The following is a 22,320-nucleotide window of genomic DNA, read 5'->3' as shown; positions in this document are numbered from 1 at the left end:
GTTTTATTAAAGTTACAATTAAAGTTATGATTACCCTAGCATATAGAAATTTTATACAGACCTATGCATGTTACAAATATAGTTATACTCACATTCTTAATAGTCATGCTAGGGTCTGATAGGTCTCTCACGACTTGATCATCAGAAGAGGAAGGTTTCTGCTGGAGTCTCCCACAGGAAGCTCAGCTTTCCCGTTTTGGGCATCCCCTTTTTATAATATGATTCTGTCTATACCTACATTCTGCACGTCTGTAAAAGTTTCAACCCTTCTTTCTCTTATTGGTCTGTGTCCCCTGGAAACTTAAGGGACTTCAATTTTCTATAGGCTGTGTAAATTCCCTTTTCTCATTAGCATTGATGTACAACCTGTATCCTGTGGTTAAGACATGTCGGAGGCAGTTGCACCTTTACAGTATTTTTATGATCTAATAATCTGGGTAATTTTGTGCAATATTACCACTTGTTACCTCTCTTCTCATAATCTTAGGGTATCAGGTTATTTTCCAGTCACTTATGTCATCATTTCTTGTCTCCAAGGCCTAAAGTAGCTAAGCTTAAGTCTTGCAGGTCTCCGCCTACAGGTTCTTGCATTTCAGCTTGTCTGTCTTATATCTACTACAAGGTTCCTCTAGTCTAAATACTGATCAATTTTATAGTTTTATAATCCTTCAAATTAACTAATATACAATGAATGATAACGTGATAAACTTTTGGGAAACTGGCAGATTACTACATCTCTGCTACCTTTTGAAATTATAGACCAGTTCACCTGTTCATATATTTTTACCTGCTTTAACCTCTCAATAACTGTCATTCCTTTTTCTTAACTAATAAATCTTTAGTTAGTTTAGAATTAGAGTTAATTAGAATTGGCTACTAGTGTTTGTCTTTGGTGGGAGATCTAAGATGCATTCAATCTCAGTGAGTGACTGTTCTCTTGGGACTCGGTGTAAGTGACTATTTATCACGTAGTCCATCTTGCCTGGTTGGCAAGATAGACTGGATTATATAAGGAGAGAGTCTGTGACTGCCTTATAAATCTAGTGTAGTACTTAGGGAGTTCACATTTGTTACTGGGTTGGTGAAATCTAATTAGAGAACATACCATTAGCTGGGATGTCTGCCCTGCTTTTTAAGTCTGCTGCCCTGAGGGAGACACTCATGGTTGTGACTCACTCCAGACAGTGTGACAGATGGTTCTATAGGGACTCCTCTATAGTGAGGAAAATGGGAGTAACTAGTGAGAGTTGTAACAAACTTAATGACACCTATGTGTACTAGACTTGCTTCAACTGATTTAATTTCCATCATCTCATTCCAGAAAACATTAAAGATCAGTATTGACTAATCATACCTCATTGACATTGAAAATATTCAAAGGTGAAACAGTGGCATACGCTGTAAAACATATATTTATTCTGTACGAGCTAACAGTTTTAGTGTCTTAAGCTTGCCTTTTCCTGAGAGGTTGTTTCTTTGGGTAAGCATTTGGGTATTAAAAGTGACAGAAATTTAAAGGAAATTAGCATTTTTAATGTGTGGGAAAGCTAACCAATCAGTTTAAATTAAAATGCTCTACTTTCATCTTTTCATACTTCTGGAATATATGTCTGAAAATGAAGAATTTAGTAATACTGTCTCAAAAAGAAGCACCAAGCTTTCATTAATTTACGTGCTGAAAACATGGAGATCTAACAGTTGCATATTCACTCCACATTTAGAAGCCCGTGCAAGAGAAGAGGAAGCCCAGAAAGAAAAAGAACTGAGAAGCCAACATGAAGATATTGATTCAGCAACTTCAGGCTCAAGTGTGATGGGAGCTTGCTCTGCATCAACTTGCAGGTACCTAGATATAGTGGAAGTATCATACCATCTTACAACTGTTTTGTCTGAAGGGCTGTCCGAACTCTTTTGAGAGGAGGACAGGGATCACTGAACTTGTGTCCACAAAACTATGTAAACTGACATTTGTTTCACTGTAATTTGTAATTATTAATCTACACTTTCTTAATATGGTCTGTCAATTTACAATAGTTTTATGACTTATAAACACATTGAAAGGCTGTATGCTATTTTAGTTGCGATCTTCTGACTGTTAAGTCTTTGTGCACTTGTTTTCTTTTTAATACAATAGATTCTGCCAATTTTTTGTACTAAAAAGAATAAATAAATGAAGTCAAGTAAAAGTCATAGACAGTGAGTCAAGGTAATAAACAGTCATAACTATGTCAAATCAAGGAACAAACAGCTGCTGTTGTGTCATAAACAGATAGTTAAGGGTTAATGCCTCTTTTACCTATAAAGGGTTACAAGCAGTGAACCTGGAACATCTGACCAGAGGACCAATCAGAAGACAAGATACTTTCAAATCTCGGTGGAGGGAAGTCTTTTTGTTTTGTGTTGTTTGTTTGTCCGTTGTTCTCTCTGGGTTCTGAGAGTGACCAGACGTACCTACAGGCTCTCTATTTTTCTGTTCAAGTAGTAAGTACAAGTAGAAAGGCAGTTTAGTCTTTTTGATTGTTTTCTTTGTTTGCAAATGTGTATTTTGCTGGAAGGATTTTAATTTGTGTTTGTGCTGGGGGGAAGGCTTCTCCCTAGTGTCTATAAGCTGAAAGACCCTGTAAAATTTACCATCTTGATTACAGAGACAACTTTTACTTCTTTCTTTCTTTTATTAAAAGCTTTTCTTTTTTAAGACCTAATTAATTTTTTCCCCTTGTTGAGGCTCAAGGGAATTGAGTCTGTACTCACCAGGGAATTGGTGGGAGAAAGGGAGAGAGAAGAGATGGGGGAAGGTGAAATTCCTCTGTTTTAGATTCACGGAGCTTGAATCTGTATTACCTCTTGGGGAGGAGAAAAGAAGAGGGGGGAAGGTGCATTCCTCTCTGTTTTAAGATTCAAGGAGTTTGAATCGCAGTGATCTTCCAGGGTAACCCAGGGAGGGAAAGCCTGGGAGAGGCAACGGTGGGGGAAAGGGTTTACTTTCCTTGTGTAAGATCCAGGGGGTCTGGGTCTTGAGGTCCTCTGGGAAAGTTTTGGGGGGATCAGAGTGTACCAGGCACTGCAAGTCCTGGTTCGTGGCAGCACTACAAGATCTAAGCTGATAATTAAGCTTAGGGGGATTCATGCTGGTACTCCATCTTTTGGACACTAAGGTTCAGAGTGGGGGTTATACCATGACATGGTGTGCAGCGTGTGGGGAAAAATAGAATCCATAAGCCAGTAAGATTATTTTTTTTCTCTTTTCTCTCTGCTAGCTGTTGTAAGCAGAAGAGAGGGGAGGGGGTTTAAAACTACAGCCAGGAAAAAAAAAAATTTCTTCTCTCCTTTCTGTCTGCTACGGTAGACAGCCCAAAAGCAGAAGGTGTTAAGTTCTTAACGAGGGTCTTTTGTTAAACAAAGCAGGCTTAAGCTGTCAGCAACAGAGACCAGCAAAACACATTTGCAAATGAAAGTGTTTTTTTCTTTTTTTCTAACTTGTCAGGCAAAACTAGTTAGGAAGTGTTAAAAAGTCTGTTGCCAAGCAACCCTGAGCTGCAGCATTTCAGGTACTGAGCAGCAGGGGGCCACCAGCACAAGAAAACAGAAACTATGAGTTCCAAAGAATCCCTGAAGCAAAAACAAGCAAAGCTAGAAGCCATTAAAAAAAACAACGAACATAAAAAAAATAAAACTAATAAATGCAAAAATAGCCAGAAAAAAGACAGCCCACAAAAAAAAAAAAGCAAAAAGCCAAAAACGCGAACCACAAAAGAAAAATGAAACTCCAAAGGGAGGCACACCAGCAGGCCCTGAAATTAGAACAGGCTAAGCAGAAGAACACAGCCAATCCTACCAACCTTTCGCCAATTATTGTTCCACATCCCCCAAATTTCCCACCTACAAGGCAGGTAATGACACTAAGGCCTTCTTAAAAAATTTTGAAAGGGCCTGCCTTGGGTACAGCATCCCTGAAGACCAGTACATGATAAAACTGAGGCTACAGCTCAGTGGACCCTTAGCAAAGGTGGCGGCTGAAATGCCTAAGGAGAACATGAATGATTATAAACTTTTTCAAACCAAGGCCAGAATCAGAATGGGGATAACACCTGAACATGCCCGTCGGCGGTTCAGAGCCCTGAAATGGAAACCAGATGTGTCATTCCCCCGACACGCCTACCACATTGGAAAGAATTATGAGGCCTGGATATCAGGAACAAAGGTTAACACTATAAATGAGCTGCACCTCCTAATACAAATGGAGCAGTTCTTAAAGGGTGTCCCTGAGGAAATAGAAAGGTACATCATAGATGGAAAACCCAAAACTGTAACCGAGGCAGGGGAGATTGGAGCCAAATGGGTAAAAGTGACAGAAAAGAAAAAAGCTACTGTCAAGGGAAGCGAATACCACAGGGGGCACACCGACAATAAACCTTACAACCGAGGACAACCCAAAACCCCACCTACAACCCAAGGAAAGCCGCAAACTCCCTATTCTCCCACCTCGCCATTCTCCAGTAACCCACCTCGGCCCAGTGACCAGTCAGCTGGGCGATGCTTTAAGTGTAATGAACTGGGACATATAAAGGCCAACTGCCCCAAGAACCCCAACCGAGTGCAGTTCGTTACACCACCATCACACCAAAGATCCCCAGGCCCAGATGCCTCTCAAATACCCTCGGAGCGAAGGGAAATTTTGAGAGTGGGCGGAAAGAAGGTTGTCGCATGGAGAGACACGGGGGCACAAGAGTCAGCTATCCCCCAATCCTTGGTGGACCCCAAATTCATCAACCCAAAGGCCCAAGTGACAATTTACCCCTTCATGTCAAAAGCTGTAGACTTGCCTACAGCTGAACTGCCTGTCCAGTACAAAGGCTGGTCAGGAATGTGGACTTTTGCAGTCTATGACAATTATTCCATCCCCATGCTACTGGGGGAAGACTTGGCCAACCAGGTAAAGCGGGCCAAGAGAGTGGGAATGGTTACACGCAGCCAAACCAGGCAAGCTTCCAGACCCATCCCTGTTCCTAAGCCGTCCACAGGGGCCCCGTCTGTGTTACCAGAGACCCAAACGGAGGTAGTGGACCTGGATGCCCTGCCAACGACTGCAACAGCCACAGTGCCTCCAGTCCCAGACCCGGAACTGGAAAAGCAACCAGCACCAGAACCGCGGCCAGCACTGACGCCAGCGCTTGTAAACCCATCTTCAGCCCCAACGCCAGAGGGTGCCAGCGAGCCTGAACTGGCAGAAGCAACAGACAACCATACCCAAGAGGCTCAGCCAGAGCCTGAAATACCACCTGGTGCACCAGCAGAGAGCGGTTCACCAGCAACGAAAACAACCCCATCGCCTACATCGCTTCCTGAGGGACCAAGCCCTATCCACAGTCTAAGAAAGAACTGGTGTCTCCAGCCTCAAGGGAACAGTTCCAGACTGAGCAGGAAGCAGACGACAGCCTTCAGAAAGCTTGGGCAGCGGCATGGAGCACCCCACCGCCTCTCAGCTCTTCTTCAACAAACCGGGATCAGTTAGAACAAGGACTATTATACAAGGAGACTCTTTCTGGTGGACACCAAGAGAACTGGCATCCGCAAAAACAGTTGGTGGTTCCAACTAAGTATCGGGGAAAGCTCTTAAGCTTAGCCCATGATCATCCCAGTGGCCATGCTGGGGTGAACAGAACCAAAGACCGGTTGGGGAAGTCCTTCCACTGGGAGGGGATGGGCAAAGACGTTGCCAAGTATGTCCACTCTTGTGAGGTGTGCCAAAGAGTGGGAAAGCCACAAGACCAGGTCACGGCCCCTCTCCAGCCACTCCCAATAATTGAGGTCCCATTTCAGCGAGTAGCTGTGGATATTTTGGGTCCTTTCCCAAAAAAGACCCCGAGAGGAAAGCAGTACATACTGACTTTCGTGGACTTTGCTACTCGGTGGCCAGAAGCAGTGACTCCAAGCAACACCAGGGCTAACACTGTGTGCCAGGCCCTAACAGACATTTTTGCCAGGGTAGGTTGGCCCTCCGACATCCTTACAGATTCAAGATCTAATTTCCTGGCAGGGACCATGAAAGAACTGGGAAACTCATGGGGTGAATCACTTGATTGCCACCCCGTACCACCATCAAACCAATGGCCTGGTGGAAAGGTTTAATGGAACTTTGGGGACCATGATACATAAATTCGTCAATGAACACTCTAATGATTGGGACCTAGTGTTACAGCAGTTACTTTTTGCCTACAGGGCTGTACCACATCCCAGTTTAGGGTTTTCACCGTTTGAACTTGTGTATTGCCATGAGGTTAAGAGGCCATTACAGATGGTGAAGCAGCAATGGGAGGGGTTTATGCCTTCTCCAGGAACTAACATTCTGGACTTTGTAAGCAACCTATAAAGCACCCTAGGACACTCTTTCGCCCTTGCTAAAGGATGCTCAGAGAGAGAGAAAAAGGCCTGGTATGATAGACATACCAGAGAGCGTTCCTTCAAGGTAGGAGACCAGGTTATGGTCTTGAAGGCGCAACAGGCCCATAAGATGGAAGCATCATGGGAAGGGCCATTCATGGTCCAAGAGCGCCTGGGAGCTGTTAAGTATCTCATAGCATTTCCCAATTCCTCCCTAAAGCCCAGAGTGTACCATGTTAATTCTCTCAAGCCGTTTTATTCCAGAGACTTAAATGTTTGTCAGTGTACAGCCCAGGGAGGAGATGACGCTGAGTGGCCTAAAGGGTGTCTACCACGAAGGAAAAAGTGATAGTGGCGTGGAAGAGGTGAACCTCTCCACAACCCTGGAACGTCTGCAGCGGCAACAAATCAAGGAGCTGTGCACTAGCTTCGCCCCATTGTTCTCAGCCACTCCAGGACGAACTGAACGGGCATACCACTCCATTGACACAGGTAATGCTCACCCCATTAGAACCCCACCCTACCGGGTGTCTCCTCATGCCCAAGCTGCTATACAACTGGAGATCCAGAACATGCTACAAGTGGGTATAATCCGCTCATCTACCAGTGCATCGGCATCTCCAGTGGTTCTGGTACCCAAACCAGATGGGGAAATCCGCTTTTGCGTGGACTACCGTAAGCTAAATGCGGTAACTCGTCCAGACAACTATCCAATGCCACGCACTGATGAGCTATTGGAAAAGTTGGAACGTGCCCAATTCATCTCTACAATAGACTTAACCAAGGGGTACTGGCAAGTACCGCTAGATGAACCTGCCAAGAAAAGGTCAGCATTCATCACCCATGCGGGGGTGTATGAATTTAATGTGCTTCCTTTCGGGCTGCAAAATGCACCCGCCACATTTCAAAGGCTGGTAGATGGTCTACTAGCAGAATTGGGAAAATATGCAGTTGCCTACCTCGATGATGTGGCCATTTTTTCGAATTCATGGCTCGAACACCTAGAACACCTGGAAAAAGTCTTTGAGCACATCAAGCAGGCAGGACTAACTGTTAAGGCCAAAAAGTGTCAAATAGGCCAAAACAGAGTGACTTACCTGGGACACCAGATGGGTCGAGAAACCATTAAACCCCCTATAGGCCAAGGTGGATGCTATCCAAAAGTGGCCTGTCCCAAAGTCCAAGAAACAGGTCCAATCCTTCTTGGACTTGGCCAGGTATTACAGGCGATTTGTACCACACTACAGCCAAATCGCTGCCCCACTGACTGACCTGACCAAAAAAACCCAACCAAATGCAGTTAAGTGGACTGAGGAGTGTCAGAAGGCCTTTACCCAGCTTAAGGCGAGGCTCATGTCTAACCCTGTGCTAAGAGCCCCGGACTTTGACAAGCCATTCCTAGTAACCACAGATGCATCTGAGCGTGGTGTAGGAGCAGTTCTCATGCAGGAAGGACCGGATCACAACTTCCATCCTGTTGTGTTTCTCAGCAAGAAACTGTCTGAGAGGGAAAGCCACTGGTCCATCAGTGAAAAGGAATGCTACGCCCTGGAAAAGCTACGCCCATACGTTTGGGGACAGCAGTTCCAGCTACAAACCGACCATACTGCGCTAAAGTGGCTTCATACTGCCAAGGGAAACAACAAAAAACTGCTTTGATGGAGTTTAGTTCTCCAATATTTTGATTTTGAAATTCAACACATTTCAGGAGCTTCTAATAAACAATCATAACTATGTCAAATCAAGGAACAAACAGCTGCTGTTGCCACCTAGAATTGGATAAAACTCATTTGTCCATATAGACTGGAAAACAAATCAATGTATGTATGTAGCCTATAAATTATAATTATAAAAATACATAGTTTTGTACCGGTTGCCTTATAGTGCTCACTATAGTTTGGCCTGAAAAAAAATTTCTGTAATAAATTTTCTCCCCTGTTGCTATATAAAAAACCTGCACGTGAACTGTGACCAGTAATTTAAGTAACTGACTATACACAAAGTGCTGTCAAATGCACAAAGTAAACTGAAAAAAATATAAATACGTTCTCTACACTCTCACCATACTAAAATGCTAATCTTCAGTACTGATACCTTATTAATGGAAGGCTGAGGGTTACAATGAAACTTACTGTGACTGATACTAGGTCTGAGACTTGCACATTGTGTGTGAGGAGGAGGCTTAAATGTAAGAAGTAAACTAGGTTGTAAGAAGAGACAAAATAATAGAAAATTCTCAGAACAGATTTCTTTTAGATAAAGGATTTGAGGAAGAATGGATTGGCTATGCGGGTTGGAAAATGGGAGAAGGCCTATTCAGCAATCTGATTCATGCAGTTGGACCATTGTAACTAGGGGGGGGGGGGAGTTCCATTGATGTTAATAGGGCCCTGGGATTGCCAGAGGGCATGAGATGAGAGTCTGATAGAAAAAGTCTGAGCTGTAGTCAGATTCTAGAGTTACACATTACTTTGGAAGTTATGCTAAGGGGTTTGAACTTGATGCTGAAAGAGACAGGAAGCTGGGAAGAGAATGTGTCACTGTGCCCAGTGTTAATCTGGAGGGACAATACATAATAGCGAGAGGCTAGTTAAGGTCCATAATTCAGACCTTTGTCCTCTCTACTGGGACTATCAAAATTGTACCAAATATAGCAGTCTTTGTGATGCTTTTCATTAGGGAACTGATCCAAGGTAACCAACTTGTTCTGTTAGCCAATAGATGGTAACTTTTCCCCTCAATTTTTAGTCTTTGTATTTCAAGTACATTGAGTCATCTAGCCACACCCCATACTAAAATTAACCTAAGAAGTTCTTGACGGTTTATATAAACACACACATACAAAATATTACTCCTGGGGGAATTCTGCTCCACTGCGCATGTGCAGAATTTATATTCCCCGCAGATTTTTTTGCTTCCCCGCAGAAAAATGACTTTCTGACGGGGAAGCAAAGGGAAACCACAAGAGCAATAATGAAACCCTCCCCAGCAGTATGTTTTTGCATGCCCTGGGTGGCTGGCAGAGAGGTAAATGACTGTGGGACAGGGAGCAGGAATGGGGAAGACCCAGCTGGTGGCTCCTATCCTGTATCAGGCTCAGCTGCTAGCGTCGCCTGGGCTGGGGAGGACAGGACTTCCCCTATCCCTTCACAGCATCTGGGGCTCCCAGACCCACCCCATGATTTTTCCCCTGGATGTCGGAAGCTCTGCAAACTCCTCTCTTCCCCCCAAGCTTCCTGCACCCTTTGCTTCTCAGCTGCAGGGGGAAGGATCACTGTACTGGGAGCTGCTCCCCATCCACAAAACCCCCATTCATACAGACCCCCTCATACCCAGACCCTCCCGCTGAGCCTCACCCCCCCACTTGCAGCAGGAACTCCCCCCGCCAATGAGCCCCACTCCCCCTGGACCAGCCCGACAAGCCACCTGCACCTGGATTCCCACCCCACTGAGCCCCAAACAACTGCACCTGGATTCCTGCCTCACTCCCGCAACATCTGGAATCCTCCACACTAAGACTCTGTGCCGAGCTATACCCCCGCGCACACACTCTGAGCCTCATGCTGAGCTCCAAATGCCTTCACCCCCCTGCAGAGTTCCATTACCATTGCACCCAGAATCCCACAAACCAGCTCCTGTTCATCCAGATCCTCCCTGCACCCAGATCCCCCACTGAACCGCCCACACCCAGATGGCCCCACACAGAACCCTCTCCACCCACACCTGGATCCCCCCACACTAAGCCCCTCAGCACTTGGATCCTGCCTTCCTTAGCCTGCCCACCCCTGGTGCACCTGGCACGAAGGGACAGAGCCCTGTCCTTGTGCTGTGTCAGGTTTGGATGCAGCCTCATCACTGAATCCATGTCCTGGGGGGAGCTGCACAGTGATCTCCCACCTCTGTGCAGCCAGTGGTCTGTGCTCCCCAGTACCATGCTGGAGCCTCCACATTTATTTGACAAGTAAAATTTGCACAATTTTTAAATATTCACATAATTTTTAATATTATGGCACAGAAGCCCTCAGGAGTCTGTGGAATATGTATGAGAGAGAGAAAAAGGAGACAGCTACAGTATGTTGATTCCTAAATTAGCTATGAGGAGAATGTTCTAATAGTTAAGCTATTGGTATATTCATATGCATGTTTTAAGAATTATGATTGTTATAAGGGGAACACACCTGCTAACATCTAGAAAGCAAAAACTGGTAGATAGTAAATTTACACTAAAACGTGATGGGAGGAAAGGGGATGGAGACATGGAAGGGCAGAGAGACTCCAGCATTTTATTGCAGCTCTCTATTCTTTTTCCTCCCGGCACCCCCCTCACCTTTTAGGAGTAAAGGGGCAACCGAAGACTTTATTCCTTCCATCTCTCCTAGGCTTGCAGGATCTCCTCTTTACTTTCTTCCAACATTTTGAAAATAGGAATCTACAATATGTTCTGTTTCTATGTTGGAGGAATTGTAAATGTGAAGCAAGCACACAATTATGGTTACATATTTTTCGAGTCACAGACCATGTCATTGATTTATTGCATTTCAGCATGTTGTCAGTTCCTGACAAATTATAAATACATTGTGGGTTTGTTCAGATGTATAGAAATTTTGGACTGTAATTACAGGGAACATTGTTGTACTTGTTAGATAGACATATCCTGACCATCTAGGACTTTGCATGTCCCTGGTTACTTTACTGTCTGAGTATTCAATGTTTCCCTTATTGGGTGGATGGTGTTTGTTCAGTATAAAGAACTAAATACTCGTGTTGTAATATTTCCTGCTTGGTGTGCAGTTCTTAGCTGGAAGATGTGTTTGGAGATCTGTGAATTCATCTCAGAGTTGAGAAATTTAGGTTTGTACTCAGAATAGTGAAGATTGGAACATCTTTCGTAAATCTGACTTTAAAATAGCTTGTATATGTTGAATTCTCGTTCTCAAAGTCTGACTTAAACTTTCCAACTACATTGAATAGTCTTTTATTTGGGTTTACTGTTAAAATTAGGGCTGTCAAGCGATTAAAAAAATTATTTGCAATTAATTGCGCAATTAAAAAAATGACTTGCGATTAATCACACTGTTAAACAATAATAGGATACCATTTATTTAAATAGTTTTGGATGTTTTCTACATTTTCAAATACAGTATATTGATTTTGCTTGCAACACAGAATACAAAGTGTACAGTGCTCACTTAATATTTATTTTTGATTAAAAATATTTTACTGTGAAAATGAAACAAAAGAAATAGTATTTTCAGTTCACCTAATACAAGTACTATAGTGAATTTTCTTTATCATGAAAGTTGAACTTACAAATAGAATTATGTACAAAAAATAACTGCATTCAAAAATAAAACAATATAGAACTTTGGAGTCTACAAGTCCACTCAGTCCTGCTTCTTGTTTGGTCAGTTGCTAAGTTTGTTTACATTCATGGAAGATAATGCTGCCCACTTCTTGTTTACGGTATCACCTGAAAGTTAAAACAGGCATTTTCATGTCACTATTGTAGCCGGCATTGCAAGATATTTATCTGCCAGTTGCTCTAAAGATTCATGTTCTTCTTCGAGTGGTTGTTCATGTCCATTCAAAGTAGGTGTGTGCACGCCGCGTGCACGCCAGCCGGAAGATTTTCCCCTAGTAGTGTCGGCTCAGGCGCCCCCTGGAGTGCTGCCCCCATGGCACCCTATAAAGGGGCCCGCCGACCCTCCACTCCCTCAGTTCCTTCTTACCGCCGGTGACGGCTAGCTGGAACTTCTCTTGCATAGCAATCTGGCAGTGTCCTATCCGTACTGTTTAATCCGTGTATTCAGTTATATTATAGTTAGTTAGATCTTTGTATATAGTTTTCATTGTTGGGGAGTCCCCCCACCCACAGTCTTTGTCAAAGACTTAGAGTCCTCCTGATGGAGGCAGCCCTGCTACCATCCTCGGACCCAGAACCGGCCGAGGCAGGTCCAGCACATCGTCCTCAGTGCGGAGTGCCACGGCACCAGCATCAGGACTTAGGGCCCAGCCCAGGTCGTCCAAGACCTGGCTCCGGGCAGAGTCGGGTTATAGGAAGTTGACCTCAGTGTGGCACCGCTCACCTTCGCCAGTGCCCACCAAGAAAAAGAAGCCGGTGAGGGATTGGTCTCCCCACCAGGACCCGAGGCCGACCCCGCCCCCGGGGCTAAGCAGACAGGCTGGGTTACGGAGGCGTTCGAGGCGGCCTCAGACCTGATGGGTCTCCCGTCAGCGGCCTCCCCACATCGTCGGGAGTTGCCTACTGTGGTCCGCCCACCAGTACAATCTAGAGGCAAGTCAGCCATGCTATCGCCTCCCTCTCCGCACCGAGCTGCGAAGGCGGCACCTGACCAGAGGAGAGGCTCCCCGTTGCCTCGGCACCGCTCACCTTCAGCACCGGGCACCGCTCCCCCCAGGTCCTCATACTCAGAGACCGACTCCTATTGCTCCAGCAGGTTGCGGAGCAGGAGATCGGTGTCGGGGGCGAGCCACCAACGTTATCCACAGTGGCAGCAACAATGGCAGCCTCCTCGCAGTGGCCGTTTTGGACTCCCTGGGCCTACCATCGATCGGTAGGCCAGGCATTTGGCCCGCGGTCACGATCGGCTTCAGTGTCCTCGATGTCGGTGGCCCCGGCACAGCTGCCTCCCCCACCGGCACCGTCGCCGGGCAGGGGTGTGCCATCGTCAAGTTCAGCACCCCCTAACTGGGCAGCGGCACCGACAGCAGCCTTAGTTCTGGCTACGCTGGCACGACATGACACGCCAAGTCGCTCACTGGCAACGCTCGTACTGGTCGTGGTGCCGCATTTGGACTTGGAACCGGCACTGCAACCTCAATACTGTGTGCCACAGGACCCGGAGGGGCCGCATGCACCAGAGGAAGGGCCACTCCATGTAATCTCTTTGTCGTCCTCCCTGGACGAGGCGGTCTCGGGCACGGCTGCGGCTCCAGCCCTAGAGGACACTCAAATTCTCCAAGAATTGCTTCGGTGAGCAGCTCAAAGCCTCACAATCCAAGCAGAGGAGATCGAGGTGGATGCGGACCCTGTAGTGGACATCCTGGCCCCCTCGGGACCATCCAGGGTGGCCCTCCCGCTGATGAAGACGATAGCGGATACGTCCCCCACCCTATGGCAAACACCAGCCTCATTGACCCCTACTGCCAAGAGGATGGAGTGGCGCTACTTCGTCCCCTCTAAAGGGCATGAACACCTGTACACCCACCGTCCCCCCGACTCCCTGGTAGTAGATGCAGCTAACCAGCAGGAGCAGGGACGCAAAAAGACTTGAGCTCTTTGGCAGGAAGGTGTACTCCACGAGGGGACTCCAATTCCACGTTGCCAATCAACAGGCAATAGTAAGCCGATATGGTCACAACATGTGTTTGGCCATGTTGAAGTTTGTGGAGCTCCTTCCCCAGGACTCAAGATCAGAGTTTTCGGCCCTAGTAGAAGAGGGCAAAGTGATCTCTCAAGCTTCCCTTCAGGCTGCCTTAGATGCAGCAGACTCAGCCTCGCGCACCCTGGCCACGGGCCTGGTCATGCGGTGGGGCGCCTGGCTCCAGGTCTCGGGCCTGCCCTATGAGGTCCAGCAGACGATTCAAGACTTCCCCTTCGAAGGGCAGACACTGTTTTCAGAGAAAACGGACAAATGTCTCCATAGTTTAAAGGACTCGAGGGCCACGCTTCGCTCGCTGGACTTGCATACCCCCGCGACCCAGCGCAGACAATTTAGGCCACAGGCGGCCCCTTGCCCATACTAGCCACAGGCCCGCCAGGAGTTGAGGCACAGGCGGGGTAGAAATGGCAGGAGGCGTCATCAGTGTCACCCCTCTGGCCAGGCGTCTGGCCAATCGAGACCACCATCTGTGACTAGACCCCCTATTTGATGGTACGGTCGAGGGCGACCTACCAGTCAAGACTCTGGATCCTCCCACCCCTACCTTTTGGGTCACGTCTGTCCCACTTCTACCGTGCCTGGTCCCGAATTACGTCGGACAAATGGGTGCTCTGCACGGTAGAGAGGGGATATTCTATCCAGTTTTCCTCCCTCCCGCCCCACCAACCCCCTTCTCCGTCCCTCTTCAGGGACCCTTCTCACAAGCAACTTCTGGTTCAAGAACTGAAGTCCCTCACGGAGGCAGGGGCAGTGGAGGAAGTCCCTCAGGAACGCAGGGGCAGAGGCTTCTACTCCTGGTACTTCTTCGTACCGAAGGTAAAAGGGGGCCTGAGACCCATACTAGACTTGCGGCGGCTGAACAAGTTTGTGAGGAAACTCAAGTTCCTCATGGTCTCCCTGTCCTCGATCATTCCCTCCCTGGATCCAGGAGATTGGTATGCCACCTTCGATTTAAAGGATGCCTATTTCCACATTGCCATAATTCCACGGCACCGCCAGTACCTCAGGTTGGTCATGGCCGGCGTCCATCTGCAGGTCATGGTGCTCCCATTTGGCCTGTCAGCTGCTCCCATGGTCTTCACGAAGTGCATGGCGGTCGTGGTGGCCTTCCTGCGCAGGCACGGCATCCAGATATTCCCCTACTTGGACGACTGGCTCATAAAGGGCCGCTTCAAGGAGCAGGTAGAGACCCAGGTGCTGTTCATCAGGCGGACCTTTCTCGGTTTGAGTCTCCTCTTGAACGATGCCAAATCCACTCCGTCTCCAACGCAACGCATAGAGTTCATAGGAGCGGTTCTAGACTCCACATGCGCCAAAGCGTATCTGCCAGAGTCCAGGTTCCGTGCAGTTTCCGAGCTCATCCTCGGACTGCACTGCGCCCCGATTACCACGGCATGAGTTTGCCTCCAGCTGTTGGGCTACATGGCAGCATGCACCTATGTGGTGATCCATGCCAAACTCCGATTCTGCCTGCTGCAGTCCTGGTTGGCGACTGTCTGTCGCCCGGTTAGGGACCCCCTGGACTCCGTGGTGTCCGTTCCCCACTTGGTGCTGCGCTCGCTCCAGTGGTGGCTCAACCCATGGGAAGTTTGCAGGGGTGTTCCCTTTGCTGCCCCGCAGCCCTCCCTCTCCCTGATGACAGACACCTCGGATCGAGGTTAGGGAGCGCACCTGGAGCACCTCAGGACATAGGGCTTGTGGTCGCTGGAGGACCTCGAGTTGCATATCAATGTCAGGGAGCTGAGAGCTGTCCACCTGGCGCTTTTGACCTTCCGGTCTCACCTGGCCGGCAGGTGTGTTTCAGTCCTTTCGGACAACACGGCAGCAGTCATTTATATCAACAAACGAGGGTGCACGCTCCTCTCCCCTGTGCAGGGAAGCCCTCGCGCTGTGGGATTTCTGCATCCACAATGCTACTCACCTGACCGCGTTCTATCTTCCGGGAGAGCAGAACGGCTTGGCGGACACCCTCAGCCGCTCGTTCCAGGGTCATGATGGGACGTGGTGGGCTCAGTTTTCCAGCTCTGGGGCTTTCCCTGGTTAGACCTGATGGCACCTCCTGTTTTCCCTTGAGGCAAACGGTTTTGCTGCCTTCTGGGCTGCAGTTGGGGGTCTCTGTCGGATGCTTTCCTTCAGCCATGGGAAGACGGCCTGCTCTATGCCTTCCCTCCGATCCCCCCGATACACAGGGTGCTTTTAAAGATTCACAGGGATCGCGTCAGGGTAATCCTGATAGCTCCGGCATGGCCACGCCAGCATTGGTACACGTCACTCCTGCACATGTCCGTTCAGGCGCCCCTGACGCTGCCCCTACTCCCGGACCTGATCACGCAGGACCGGGGCTCCCTCCGCCATCCGAACCTCGAGTTCCTTCACCTTACAGCCTGGATGCTCCATGACTGAACCTGGTGGAGTTGCAGTGTTCCTAGCAATTCAGGCAGGTGCTGCTGGGTAGCAGGAAACCGTCTACTAGGGCCACTTACTTGGTTAAATGGAAGCACTTCTCCATCTGGTCGGGTCAGTGGGGTCACGACCTGCTGGGGGTTCCAATTCCGATTATCCTTGACTATTTGCCTCACCTAAGACAACTGGGCCTCTCCTCCAGTCACATACATTTGGCGGTCATACTTGCTTTTCATCCGGGTGAGGGGGGTACCTCACTGTTTGCGAACCCACTGGTTGGGCGTTTCCTCAAGAGTATGGACAAGCTCTTCCCGCATGTGCGTCAGCTGACCCCTGCTTGGGACCTGAACCTGGTCCTCTCCGTGCTCTCAGGGCCTCCCTTTGAGCCTCTGGCCTCGTGCTCCCTGCTGTACTTGTCATATAAGACTGCCTTCCTGGTGGCCATCACCTCGGCCCGACAGGTGTCGGAGCTTCAGCGTTAACATCTGAGCCCCCGTACACAGTCTTCTGCAAGGGCAAGGTCCAACTTAGACCTCATCCGGCTTTCCTACCCAAGGTCGTTTCACAGTTCTACATGGGCCAAGATAGCTTTCTCCCGGTGTTTTACCCGAAACCACACGCCTCCAGCGAAGAGCGGAGGCTACATTCCCTGGATGTCCGCAGGGCCTTGGCTTTTTACATAGAGCGTACCAAGCCATTCAGACACTCAACCCAGCTCTTCATCGCAGTGGCAGAGAGGATGAAGGGGCTACCAGTCTCCTCTCAACGAATCTCTTCGTGGATCACGACCTGCATCCGGGAATGCTACCGTGTAGTGAAGACCCCTGTCCCTCTGGTCACGGCCCACTCCACTAGGGTGCAGGCCTCCTCGACAGCATTCCTGGCTCAGGTTCCGACTCGGGAGATTTGTAGAGCGGCCACGTAGTCCTCCATCCACACGTTCTCGTCTTACTATGCCATTACGCACCAAGCTTGGGATGATGCAGCCTCCGGTCGCGCAGTACTCCAGTCAGCAGTGGTCTCCGATCCCACCTCCTAAGGTTAGGCCTGTGAGTCACCTACTTTGAATGGACATGAACAACCACTCGAAGAAGAAAAAACGGTTGCCCACCTTTTAGTAACTGTTGTTCTTCAAGATGTGTTGTTCATGTCCATTCCAACACCCACCCTCCTGCCGCTCTGTCGGAGTGCCAGCAAGAAGGAACTGAGGGGGTGGAGAGTCGGCAGGCCCCTTTATAGGGCGCCATGGCGGCGCCACTCCAGGGGGTGCCTGAGCTGACCCTACGGACGCTGCTAGGGGAAAATCTTCCATCTAGCATGCACGCAGCGTGCGCATACCTACTTTGAATGGACATGAACAACACATCTCGAAGAACAACAGTTACCTAAAGGTGGGTAACCGTTTTTTCCTTCATGCTTCAGCCACCATTCGAGAGGACATGCTGATAATGGGTTCTGCTTGATAACCACCCAAAGCAGTGCGGACCGACGCATGTTCATTTTCATCACTGGAGTCAGTCAACTGCCACCAGCAGAAGGTTGATTTTCTTTTTTGGTGGTTCAGGTTATGTAGTTTCCGCATCAGAATGTTGCTCTTTTGAGACTTCTGAAAGCATGCTCTGTACCTCATCCCTCTCAGATTTTGAAAGGCACTTCAGATTCTTAAATCTTGAATGATGTAGCTATCTTTAGAAATCTCACATTGATATCTTCTTTGTGTTTTGCAAATTGCCATGAAAGTGTTCTTAAAATGAACAACATGTCCTGGATCATCATCGGAGACTGCTATAACATGAAATATATGGCAGAATGCGGGTGAAATAAGTAGGAGGCGTACAATTCTCCCCCAAGAAGTTTAGCCACAAATTTAATTAATGCATTATTTTTTAAATAAGCATCATCAGCATGGAAGTATGTCCTCTAGAATGGTGGCTGCAGAATGAAGGGGCATATGAATGTTTAGCATATCTGACACGTAAAGACCTTGCAATGCTGGCTACAAAAATGCCATGTGAATGCCTGTCCTCACTTTTCAGATGACATTTGTAAGCAAGAAGTGGACAGCATTATGTCTTGTAAATGTTAACAAACTTGTTTGTCTTAGCAATTGGCTGAACAAGAAGTAGGACTGAGTGAATTTGTAGGTTCTAAAGTTTTACATTGTTTTGTTTTTGAGTGCAGTTATGTAACAAAAAAAATCTAAATTTGTACGTTGTGCCTTCACGATAAAGAGATTGCACTACAGTATTTGTATGAAGTGAATTGAAAAATATTATTTCTTGTTTGCCATTTTTACAGTGCAAATATTTGCAATAAAAAATAACAATACAAAGTGAACATTGCTTTGTATACTGTGTTGTAATTGAAATCAATATATTTGAAAATGTAGAAGAATATTCAAAATACTTAATAAATTTCAATTGGTATTGTTTAACAGTGCAATTAAAATTGTGATTAATCACGGCTAATTTTTTAGAGTTAATCACATGGGTTAACTGTGATTAATCGCCAGCCCTAGTTGAAATATTTGTATTTATTGTATTCTGCTCACTGTTTTTGTTCAAAACAGACCTGTTAAATTATAAGCTTTCTAGGGCAGGGGCTCTCTCTTCTGATGTTTGAATGTTACCGAACATACAGTGGGGACCTTGAACTTGATACGGACCTCTGATTTAAAAAAAGAAAAAAAAAGAACTTTATTGGGAGTATTAATTTTACAATTAACACAATTTTTTACACACAGTACTTAATTTATTTTATTTTTTTTGCAATGGTATAATAGCTGCTGTTAGCACAACTGTGAAGTGGCTAACTGTTTTTGTAGAGCCAGCAGAGGGAGCACAAGAGCATTTATTTTTAGTCCCTTCTCTGTGACCAGTAATTGTGGTGCAGTTTTACTTTTCAAAAATTTTAGAGATTAAATGATGTGTGTATGCACAATTCCTGTGGACTTCAATAGATATTCCCTTTGTGAAATGGTAATAGCACATGAGCTTTATACTCCAGAGGCTATATTAGGAAATTACAGTGGAGATTAATTATTTGGTCTAAAGTGCATGATCTCCTCTGTTTAAGTTTTAAGGGTTGTAAAGTTTATACTGTATTTTGCATGTTCTCTGCCTTATTCTCTATTGCTTTTTCCCTTGTGTAGTTCACTTTCCACCTGTGCACAATGAGTCTGAAACATTGCCATTTTGATTTATTCCTGCTTTACACAGGTGTATAATGCCTGCACAAAGTGCAAGGCACTGGAGAATCAGACCCTAAAGTGATATATGATTAAGTACTGCTGTCTGTGACTGTGGACATTGAAAGCATATTAAATATACCACCATTAATTGAAACATAATCTAACTTTTTTTTTCTATTCTCCTGTGCAGTGATCCCTTGATTGGCAGCTTTAGCACAGATTTCACCATACCTACCTACCTATCTACTTCACAACGGTATTCTGTTCTCCCATGGTTCTTGCACTGTGCCTGTCACTATAGTATCTATTAGTTTGGTAAATTGCTTTGAAGATTGTGGTGGACCTGTCTCTGCTCCCATTGAAGTTAGAAGTTTGCCGTTGACTTCAATGAGAGCAAAGTTAGGCCAATGCTGAATGCTTCTGAAAACCACTATAGAAATGCTGCATGTTACTTAAATAACCGTTTTTACAATTCTTCCATACAGAGAGGCAGAAAGTAGTGAAAGTGAAGATGGGTCAAATGAAGAATTAATTGGTCCTCCTTTGCCATGCCAAACTTCCATTCAAGGACCAGCGGAGGAGGAGGAGGAGGATGATGAATTTATTGGGCCACCACTTCCACCAGGTTATAAGGACAGTGATGATGACGACGACGATGACGACATGCAAGAGGAAGATAATGTAAGTATTGGGTTCTTCCTAAAGAAGGCATAAATGTTTCAGTATGCGTTCAGATCTTCACATGTAACTATTCTTTCTGTACAGCTTAAATCAGTGGTTCTCAACCAGGGTACACAGAAGTCTTCCAGGGGGTACATCAACTCATCTAGATATTTGCCTAGTTTTACAACAGGCTACATAAAAAGCACTAGCAGAGTCAGTGCAAACTAAAATTTCATACAAGGAAAATGAGAAAGTAAGCGATTTTTCAGTAATAGTATGCTGTGAAACTTTTGTATTTTTATGTCTGATTTTGTAAGTAAGTAGTTTTTAAGTGAGGTGAAACTTGGAGTACACAAGACAAATCAGACTCCTGAAAGGGGTACAGTAGTCTTCAAAGGTTGAGAGCCACTGGCTTAAATGGTGCTGCTGCTGTTTGTAGGTATAAGATTTTTTATTTTTCTAGTAGCTGTTAACATGGATTTGGTAATCTTCTTCTTTTTCTGTAGTAAAAAAAACGCAGCTTTGAATGCTTTAAACATACACACAGCAATGTCAGTATTCCAGAACAACCCAGCAGTACAATCCCGTTGTGTGTGTGTGTGTGTAAGTAATAGATGGGGAGGGAGGGGGAATTACCTAAGGATTGGATTTATGTTTCACGTCTCGAAAGGACTATCATACAGTTGTCCTGACTTAAAAGTTATTGAAAATTGTTTGCTTCCTATTGATAAATGTGCAGTTTTGTATTCCAGAATCCCTTTCTCTCAACACTGGTTTGAGAGATTTTTAATATCTCCCTCCCCTACCATGGGATAAAATATTTTTCTGTTTTTTGAAGAGAGATCTTCTGTAATGTCATTATTATAAAGGGACAAACTAGGACACTATTGCAGGAAAGAAAAATTCACATGCTAAGTTCAATGGTTTTATTTTTAGTTGTTTCCATAATATGAAGGTGATGAGTAACACATTGAAAGCAACTAATAACTGCAAAATCACTTCTCAATCTATTTATCTTTACTATTGTTTGTCTTACCGAAATGTTGGGTCCGCCTAGCTGAGAACCATTGACAGCCAGACAGGGATAAGGAAAGGTTGCTTTATTTTGCAGAAGAAAGGAGAGACTTGTACCTTGGTACAAAAACCTTTGTTTTATACAAATTTACAAACTTTTTATACATGTTTAGACAAAGACCCTTGCCGTGTTAACACTTGATTGGTGGTTGCCAGATCCCGTACTTCTGCAACCTGCTCAGCAAAAACCGGCTAAGAGCCAGCTTCAACTGCCTCAAAACTGATAAGGGGAGACAGTTTAAAAGTTCAGGCTACTGTGTACGTGAGGCTTCTGCTTTCCCCTACTGGCTGCTTGTAAGCTGTTAAGGGGGGCTACCAGTAACTTTTACAGTCCCCCCTTCGGGCCTGATAAGCACAGATTGTCAGGCCCATCACACAATTTGTGATTAAGCTGGAGAGATAGATACTAGTTTTTTGTATGGGCAGCAGAGTTTTTAGTTATAGTATTACAGAGACATTTTGTACATTGCATTATTACCTAAATAATACATAGGAAGAAAAGAGAGAGAATAATTTATTTGACAATTGTACAGAAAAGGCCAGTAAACTGTGACCTAAGGTTTGGGAGGAGTTTTTTTAAAATTAAGGGTATAATTAAGAGATACAGTGTGGAAAATAATAGCTGCATTTTGGTTATACATAGGTTATTTTGATATTTTGGGTTTTTTTTTATTTTTGAGTTTATATATTGTATTATTTATATAAGATTGAAAAATAAATTTTTACATAGTTTTTTTTATTTGTTTTATATAATTTTTGTTTTTATAAATTTTGCGTTAAGGTTACAGCTAGCTTAATTTTTGCTAACAGAGATTGTTATGCTTCCTAAACTGTGGATCTCATGTTCTGAGTGCCAGATCTGTGTATTTTTATCCCCTCTGAACATCTTCCCTGCCCACATGGGAGAGAAGAAATGCTTCCATGGGTCCCTTGTTGGTGGCTGCCTGTAAAATCTCCTCTTGCTGTGGTAGCTCCATGCTGATACAGAACTGCCTTAAGTTAACTTCAGATTCATTGTCGACCTATATTGGGAATCCCCTTGTCTTTGAGGTTGAATGATGTGGAGAGAGTCATCCCACTGGACATACTGCTCCATACTAGCAGATTTCAGTTGATAGAGAAAGTGCTATGAAGTCATCTCCTTTTGCCATTTTCTTCTTGATTTGATGCTTCTTCGAGCCCTTAGAAAATCTGAAAAATTTAGGC

General features: G+C 45.7%; 1 protein-coding gene across 2 annotated transcripts in view; it reads left to right on the top strand.

Moving 5' to 3' along the window:
• The window catches only part of WDR70 (WD repeat domain 70), a 258,843-nt gene that overhangs the window by 10,363 nt on the left and 226,160 nt on the right, over positions 1-22,320 (top strand). For both annotated transcript variants that reach the window (XM_030567828.1, XM_030567829.1), the window contains exons 4-5: positions 1,722-1,842; positions 19,863-20,058. In XM_030567828.1, the coding sequence (XP_030423688.1) occupies positions 1,722-1,842; positions 19,863-20,058 (317 nt within the window). The remainder of the gene's footprint in view (positions 1-1,721; positions 1,843-19,862; positions 20,059-22,320) is intronic.

Source organism: Gopherus evgoodei, chromosome 6, assembly GCF_007399415.2.
Source record: "Gopherus evgoodei ecotype Sinaloan lineage chromosome 6, rGopEvg1_v1.p, whole genome shotgun sequence".
Lineage (NCBI taxonomy): Eukaryota > Metazoa > Chordata > Testudines > Testudinidae > Gopherus > Gopherus evgoodei.
This window is presented reverse-complemented; position numbering and strand designations above follow the sequence as displayed.